This window comes from Charadrius vociferus, unplaced genomic scaffold (genome assembly GCF_000708025.1).
Source record: "Charadrius vociferus isolate BGI_N301 unplaced genomic scaffold, ASM70802v2 scaffold545, whole genome shotgun sequence".
In the NCBI taxonomy this organism is placed as follows: Eukaryota; Metazoa; Chordata; class Aves; order Charadriiformes; family Charadriidae; genus Charadrius; species Charadrius vociferus.
The window spans coordinates 1210870-1219465 of NW_009648590.1; the positions used below are offsets into that span (position 1 = coordinate 1210870).

General features: G+C 39.8%; 1 protein-coding gene across 1 annotated transcript in view; it reads left to right on the top strand.

Moving 5' to 3' along the window:
• PDE1C (phosphodiesterase 1C, calmodulin-dependent 70kDa) overlaps positions 1-8596 on the top strand; it is a gene marked incomplete at its 3' end in the record, with an annotated part of 284944 nt that overhangs the window by 263482 nt on the left and 12866 nt on the right. Inside the window, exons 11-13 of the mRNA XM_009886214.1 lie at positions 1388-1489; positions 2788-2908; positions 5926-6007. Coding sequence (XP_009884516.1) covers positions 1388-1489; positions 2788-2908; positions 5926-6007 — 305 coding nt within the window. The remainder of the gene's footprint in view (positions 1-1387; positions 1490-2787; positions 2909-5925; positions 6008-8596) is intronic.

Here is an 8596-nt window from a genome sequence, read left to right on the forward strand (position 1 = left end):
CGACGCATAAAGTATCCCATGCAGACCATTATGATGGAGTTGCACTCCAGAGGATGTAGTGAAGTGTCTGCTGTTTCCCAGGAACAATTCCAAGCACTAATTTTTCCCACAGCATAATCCTACCCTTTCATTGTAAAAGTTTGTTTCTATGCATTCAGGATTTCCTCTCTTGCCTCTCTTGCTTGTATTGGCAAGTTTCTGCTGCTGGGAATGAACCTGACCAGGGAACTGACCAGGACTGGTGAAAAAAAAAAGATCCAAAATCACTTAAAGTAGGGATTTTTTTCAGCCACCATATCATCATCTTGAATGCTGTTGGCCATGCAACTGATTGTACATAAGGGTGGGAAGGGAAAGGTGGGTGTACTGGGGGAAGAGTGAGCTCAGCTGATGCCGTCTTAATGTGTGTGCAGAACTCCTGGCGGTGGGACTCATTACGTGCCACCCGTGAGACAGACTAAGTACAGCAGCGTTAGGTCTCTACACAGTGGTGGCCTGGGGCTCGAACTTGAGCACAGCCACCAGAGGCAAAAGATACATGCTCAAAATAGACCACGTCCTTCATGAAACATTCATGAAAAGAAGAATGGTAACTTTTATTTTTAAATGAAAGCTGACCCATTTCTGAATCTCCCAAATCCTGAGCTAGTATGCTAACCTTGGGTTGTTCTTCCTCTGTTAACCTGTGGAGAGCTGAACTGTGAGAAAGAGAAAATAAATTTGTATTATGTGCTACGTCAGAATGTTCTGATATTTTAAAATCTCTAGGACATCCATATTATCTTCAAAGGAATTTCAAATGGATCCTAAACAAGTTTGCTTAACAAAAATTCATACAGGAATAGTTTGAGTGAATAATAACAGGGAAGTAATACAGGTTAGTAATTCAGGTTCTCAAATGTCTGGACTGCATATATGCATAATATATACTATGAGATTTTTTTTTTTTAATATGCTGTTTTTCCTTTAATAATGTGGCTAAACCCGTTTTAGTCAATTGGATAGAGATTCAGGTTCAAAAGTTCACATGATTCATGCTGAGGCTTTTTAACAGTCTTTTTACTTCCTTCTAAGAATGCCCTATAAGGGAAATCAATTTAAGAGGTTTGTGCTTAATTGAAAAAGGGGTACTAATACTAAGGCACTCTTCAAAAAACATCTAGGATTTCTCTTAGCAAAGATTAGCCACCTGGCTTAATTTGCAGCCTTCCCATTCCTGTGTTTGTGTAGAAAATCATTCATCCTCTTCCCCATCCCTGAAAGAAGTATCATGGAAAGAATGACATAACAATTTGTAGATAGACAACAAAAGAAACTGGAGAGTATCTGATTATGGTTTTTTGTGTTTCTGTTTCCTTGCTCCTCTCCTCATGATGTCATCCAAAAGGGAATTCAGAGCTCTAGTGATTGAGATGGTGTTGGCCACTGATATGTCCTGTCACTTCCAGCAAATCAAAGCCATGAAGAATGCTTTGCAGCAGCCAGAAGGGTGAGTCACTTCACAACGCTGTGCGCTGAGGGGCTGCATTTCAGCTGGTGCTTTACCATTGTGTTTGACTTCAAAAGCTCCTCTCCAGAGGCCCTCACTCTCTTTGATGTCCACATTGATTCTCTTTCTGCTGTTGAATTTTGAATGAATTCACTTAGGAGTGTACTGGCACGCGCTATACACATGTCTCTATTCTGTACTGGTGGACCAAAACTTGCAAAGGTCACCATGTTGCGATAAACCTCCCTGGGCATTTCCCTTTGCATATCAGGGTAACATCAAGGACATGATCCAGCTGAGTGACCTCTACAGCTTGAGTATTTCTCAAGCTTGTAAGATCTGCAGAACACAACTTACGCATTGCCCTTCTGCAGATGGTACCAGTTGCCACCTCTGCAATGGGCCTGCTCCATAACCAGAGGACAGATGAACACAACTTGAGATCCACTAAGGGAAGGACTAGAAGATAACAGATGGAGAAGTATGAGGAAGGCCTTTTCTTCTTCCCAGTATGCCACTGGGAGCTGTAATATTTTGGCCACAGCTCTTCCCCATAAAATTCCTTTTATACTGCAGAAAACTTTGGGTGATGGTCTTTTTTTCGCCCTGGCCAGGTCTGTCCAGAGCCAGCCAGAATTATACCTGTATCAGACCAGTGTGGCTAGCCACTTACTCCTCTCAGAAGCTACAACTCTTCCAGCTATTTCAGACAGTCAAAAGCTGGAATTAAAAACCGAGACTACCCATCCCAAGAAAGCATTATTTACTGGGTTCTTGGGCTAGCCTCTCAGATTAGGGGGTTAAGAAATTGCCAGCTTTTTTAGTTCTGTGGAACCAAATGCAAGGATCACCTTCTGACACCACACTGGTTTTCTAACAGTGAAACATTTATCAGTTACTGTGTAGACTCATCAGTGCCCTTGAGATCAAATCCTAGCTATTTACTACAGTAAGGTGGTAGGAGCCAACTTCTCTTTTGAGCTGCAAAAGATGCAAAATGGGGAATGCAGCAGCTCTTCAAGCCTGCTCGTGCAGACAAACAAGGCTGGAAAGGAGCTCAGCAAGGCTGAGCAAAGCTTCTTTTTGCACTTCTAAATGTCTCTTCTACAACAGGAATAGTGTATGTTGGAGAAATTAGACAATCTTTCATAGTTGTCTGATTTTATGAACACAGAAATCATTCCATTAATATCCTGGCCAAAGATTCTAATGACCTCATTTCCCTGCTTACGTGAGATTTTTGTCATTCTCCACTCCAACAGCAGACAATTAATTTGTTTGATCCTTTGGTTTTTCAGAATTGACAAGCCGAAAGCCTTATCACTGTTGTTGCATACAGCAGATATCAGTCATCCAGCCAAGGCCTGGGACCTCCATCATCGCTGGACTATGTCTCTGCTAGAGGAGTTCTTCAGACAGGTAAAGCTATGGAAGTTCCTCTGCATTTCTGCAGCACAGAGTGTCTAGGATTGGGCAAGGAAGTAGGAAAATATAAACACACATGTTTTCCTTATTTGCTGATTTTCTCAAGAGCCTCCTAAAGGATATGAAGCTTTCTCACCTGGCACCAGTAGCACTGGCTATTATGCCTCTTGGGAAGTTATTGTCTGATACACTGGCTATAGATACAGACATTATCTACATAGTAGAAATCTAATTTGGGAAGCTAACATGTGTTTCAAATTAGCAAAATACAGAATATGTGACATTCTACTTAGCTGTAGAACCATAGAAAACAGATTTAGGTAGCTGTACTTCATAGAACTCTACTTATTATTGAGGTAGATGTGAAAAATGCATTACTGTTACTTTAGATGAAGTGAACTGATCTAGTGGGCCACCTGTTGACAGACCCACAAATCTAGACAAATCATTAAGGTCTGCATGATAGCTATAAGCTCCCCAAGTGACTAATTAAAAGCATTTAAAGAGCTGCCTTAAAAAAAAAAAGTAAACAAAGCACTTAGGAGTGTTCAGGATACTTTTCACCAATTTGAATTGCTAAAGTAAGTAGAAAACAAAGTCCTTAATTTCCCTCCAAAGTTCAATAACTTAATGTTTTATAGTAAATCTGAATGCAAAAAAGAAAAATATATGACAATTTTAAAAAAGTTCTAACAATTTTTTTAAATGTTATCTGTTTTTAAAAGCATGGTGGGAATCCCTTCTTAATAAGGACATTGCAAGAATTTGCCTTGAAATGAATTCTTTAATTTGTTTTTCAAACCAAGAATGGGTTTACTAGGTGAAAGCAGGTCCATCATACCTGCAGCTGTCTCTGTGTTGCCACACAGGAGGCTCATGCAAGTAGAATGATTTTCACATACATTTTAGGGAAAACTCTGTGCATGTTTATGCTTTTCTAGCCCCAAATTGTGCTAGATGTGTTAAAATACACGATTGCTCAGTTCCCTAAAGACTGGTGAAGGAATTAAAATTAGCTAGACATGAGACCACAAAAAGCCTAAGTTTTGATCTGTTTTACACACGTAATGAAGAAAAAATCATTGCTTTATGTCTTCATAAGAATAATTTCAGTTCAGCCAAGAAATCCTACTTTAGTTTTGAATGCAAATGCCTCCGCTTTTAGGTAAAGCTTTATACAAAATCTGCATTCTGGTTCCAAATTCAGATGCAGTATTAATTGCCTCTTCAGGAAAACCCTTAAGCTTACCATGAAGCATAGACTCGTGTTCACTGAAGTTATTTAGTACTAGATCAATAAATACATCCCTACCTGACAGCAGAAAAACAACACACATTCTTCTCACAAGCTAAGAAGTATCACTAGCCAGAGGGGGCTATGGTGATAAGAAACTGGGCTGGCCTTAGATTAGGTATTTATTTTCTTATGCTCTTCACTTGCAGACCCTCTCCTCTCCTCTCCTCTCCTCTCCTCTCCGTTATGTGCTCTGCAGGGCCATAAAGCCTGACTTAACCTATGTCAGTACAGATCCCCAGCCCTATTGGTTTCCAAGTATTTTGTGGTGTGACACAGGTCTTCCTACACCAAGTAACCACGCTGTAGGTCTGAATGATGCGTCTGAGTACAGTACTGTACAGTACATTTTTTATGTTCCGCAGATATGGTGAGCATCTCCCAAAGCAGACATCTTGCATGAATTAATTTTTTTTTTTACTATTGTACCTTAGCTAGCTATAAGGGAGGTGCCCAAACAGCTTAGAAGAAGTCTACTATCCTTCCGAGCAGTCGGAAAGGCAGTTAGGGGTTCCCATCTAAAGAGAATTGGGTGCTGGGGTTTTTAAGAGGCATAAGGAGTAAGAGAAGAATGATGATTAGGTAAGAGCTGGCATTGAGAGATGTTTTTCCTAAGAGATGCAGCAGAAAGCGTAAAGGAATGTTAATTGGAAATATTTCTGTGTTTGGTTTCTGTTTTACCCTGATGTTTGTATATCAGACTCCTAACATAAAGCAGAATTGTTCTGCAATAGAAGAATACTATTGCTTGTTGTTCCACCCAAAACTCTAAGAGAACTTGTGCCCCCATTTCATGTATGTTATATTAAAAAAAAGAAGAAGAATTCAGCTTTTCTTCTGTCTACAGAGGTTTTTCTCTAGTTAGTTTACTGGCTATTTTAGCTTCCATTTGACATTAGTCAGAACACTGGCAAGAAGTTCAGCACAGTTAAAGTAAGCTCCTGATTTAAGGAATTGATTCTATATCACAGTTAACAGGCTATTTAAATTTGAATATTCAGTGGTGAGTATTGCAACTATGTCATCCTATATATCTTCTCAACATAAAGCAATATGTTATAGAGTGACTGAACTAAGTTAAAGGGCTTTTTCAGAATATGTAGCTTGAAAGACTGGAAAAAAAAAAGATCACTTGTTCTTCGTCGCCATCTTGTGATGTTAGAAAAGGACTTTCAGTTCAGAGGGCTGGAAGGCATGTTTGGACTTTTGTACTTAAGCGCTTATGTAAAATGTTGACAATGTCTTTGGAAGAAAAAAGTAATCTGCATCTGGCCAGCCATGACCTGTGAATTCCTTATCTGAAAGACTGAAAAGGCATGCAAAGAAATGCAAGCCTTGAAAAAGCAGTCCTGACACTGATGTTTTCTCTTGAAAGGTTTGCTCTGAGAACTGAGTTCTGCTGGGTTCTCTGGAGAACTGCAATGAGAAGCATTCAAGTGCATTTTTAATTGGTGCATGGAAGTACCAAGCAGGGAGGGGAAGCTCTAAGGAAAGAATCCCTGGAATCAAAATGCTTAATTCACGAACTTCTGCTTGGACTACTACTTTTCCAGCCAGACTCAAATTCTCAAAATTCGTGTTAAGAAAACAAAACAAAATAAAAATCAAAACTTAATTAAAGAAAATGAAATGAGAGGCTTTTACAGTTGCAACCTAAGATATCAAAGTGCAGTGTGTCCTGTCTTTTTCTAATTTCTTCTCAATTCTGTTTCTCCAGGGTGACAAAGAAGCAGAACTAGGGCTTCCCTTCTCTCCACTGTGTGATCGCAAGTCTACAATGGTTGCTCAGTCTCAAATAGGTATGTCCCTTTTGGTCCATGCAAGTAACATCTTAAAAGCAAAACTTGCTCGTCTTTGTGGGGCTAAGATCATGGTGTTCTCTTATCATTTGGAACTATGTTAAAAAGAGGAAATAAGGCACAATGGCATTATTTTCTCCAGATCAACAATTCAAAGCTGAGGAGCCACTGAATTTATGGTGGTGGTTCCATGCAGTAACCAAGTTACCTCTGATGTGTCTGCAGAGATGATTACAGTGTGTGGTTATGACACTGCTCCATGGTTTTCTGAGCTGTGAAGGTGAGACACACACGGCAGTGTTTGTTGGGATAAGAGTATCATTGGTGGATATGAGAATGTAATGTCAGTCCCTTTGATGACCTGGGCAAAACCTATTGTGTATTTTTCCATTTCTTCCTCCCACCCTTTCCCTCACAGTGGTTTAAGGCAATCAATATTTTTCATTGAAGCCAGGCAAATAGCAAACCTTTTTCTGCTCCACTCATTCAGAAACAGAGATCTTTTTACAGACTCACCAACAGCGCTTTCTCTACCTCTCCTCCAGTTATTGAGTGAAAAAGCAGAAGAATGAGGCAACAAGCCTGGTATTCACTGAGAAAACAAGAGGGTCTAAGTGAAGTAAAACTCTTCAGGAGGCTGGGGGCAAAAAAGGACAATGGAAAAGGTGGATTTGTGGGTGGATTTTTATACCTAGGAAGCAAGTGAAGTAGACAGAAGAATGTCATCTAACCTTGACTTGAGAATAGAGTGCCAAATGGCATAACAAAAGAAAGATAAAACGGACCCTAAAAATGAGGGAACTGAGTTCAGAAAGAGAAAGAGAGAGAATGTCTTAAAGGAAAACAAACAAAAAATTTGAAGTATGAAATTTCTTTCAAAGAACAAGACAAAGATATCCCTGAACCTAGGAAAGTTCAGATTCATATCTGTGGCCGTTTCTGATTAAAATTATTTCATTGTTCCTGTTAGACAAGCCCTTCTCCAAGGGACCCCATCCCAGATTTTTCTGGCTTTGGAAGTTTAGACAGTTCAGCCAAGAATCTGAACTTGAAAAGCCCTATGCAAGCCTGGTCTGGTTGCCAGACTTGTAGCGTTTACTCCTCTGCAGTGGTAACCCAGAAGAGTGGGAATGTGCATAGAGCACAGTGCAACTGCTGAGGACATTTGTGTTCTGCCAGCAGCTCGGTGGAGGGAAGCAGCAGCAAACTTGAAGTGCTGCAGCCTCAGCTAAAACCCACGTTGAGGACTCCTGGGCGGACTACACCTACTGCTGTGCTGTGGGAGAAGATAAATCTCTCACTCTCTGGCTGGTGTGGAGGGAAGCACATATAGAGACTTCTCTTTCACATCCCTTCTATCAGCTTTCAGTTATGTCCCTCACTCCTTACAGGGAAGAGGAATTGTGCTTCCCACAGGGTCCCTCTACGTAGGGTTGTGTGTTCTTGGAAACCGATTTTCCTTGTCCTCTTTTTTTGTGCTTCTTTGCTCAGGAAGGCGAGGAGAGCCAAGAGACTTCTGCACAGATGCCCCTTGTGTCAAGCCACTGCAAAATTAATGGTGAATTAAACCATCACCAGCACAATTCTGCCTTATGGAAGAGGCACTCGTCAGTATACAAAAGCAGCCTTATTTAGTCATATACTATTTGTATATCAAATATATATCATATATTAGATTTGTGCAGTTTATTAATCCGTTGACGTTAATAGGCTATTCTCTATAGATCTTGCCTTTTAACATTATAAAATTTTCATTTCTCAGTCTGCTGCACATATTGGCAGTGTCTTTCTGTAACATCTCTTTTGTTAAATCAAAACCTCTTATATTTTATGGCTATCTGCTGAGGTAAGGCTTTCAAAGTTGAAGGCTAGATTCTCAGACAAATATTTGTTCCCATTCATTTATTTACCTGATTAATAGCCTTAACAAATTGTTCCCTGGAATAGTAATTACTACATTTCTTTGCAAAAGTAAGTTCTTACTGAATTCCAAATTGTGCTTATTATCTGCAGCAAGCAGCCATCAGTTCCCACAAATAAAAAACCTCTGTCCTTTGTGAAACAAAATTGTTCTTTTGGTTTTGTCAGGGACAGAGCCTAGAAATCCTGTTCTGGTGGCTCAACTTGTTTGTAGTTGCTGGTTTGTGGCTCTAAGGTCACTGCAGGTGCAACAACAGTGGGCAAGCATTTTTATTAACGAAAGATTTTCACAAATGCAGACTGAAGGTTTTGCAGTACAGACTTTTTCCACAGAAATGAAGCAATCTAACAGTAAAAACTTCCTCAGAAGAAAGAATCTCTCTTTCCTTTTGCTTCAGTTTGTGAAGAAATTGTTCAGATTTTAAATCAATAACTAAAAAAACTTGACTATCAAATAAGGAACCTAGGGTTTAAAACCTATTAATCTTAATGCTAATGACCCATTTATCATCCTTTTTCTTCTTCAACAGAATGAGCGTGGTAAATACTTCTGTACCATAGTGAAGTACAGAAATCAGAAGAGATTCATGTCCGGAAGTCAGGCTGCATATCAGAGTGGGGGAGACAAAGAAACTGCAAAAAAAAACCAGGCCAAAATTTGTATTTCCC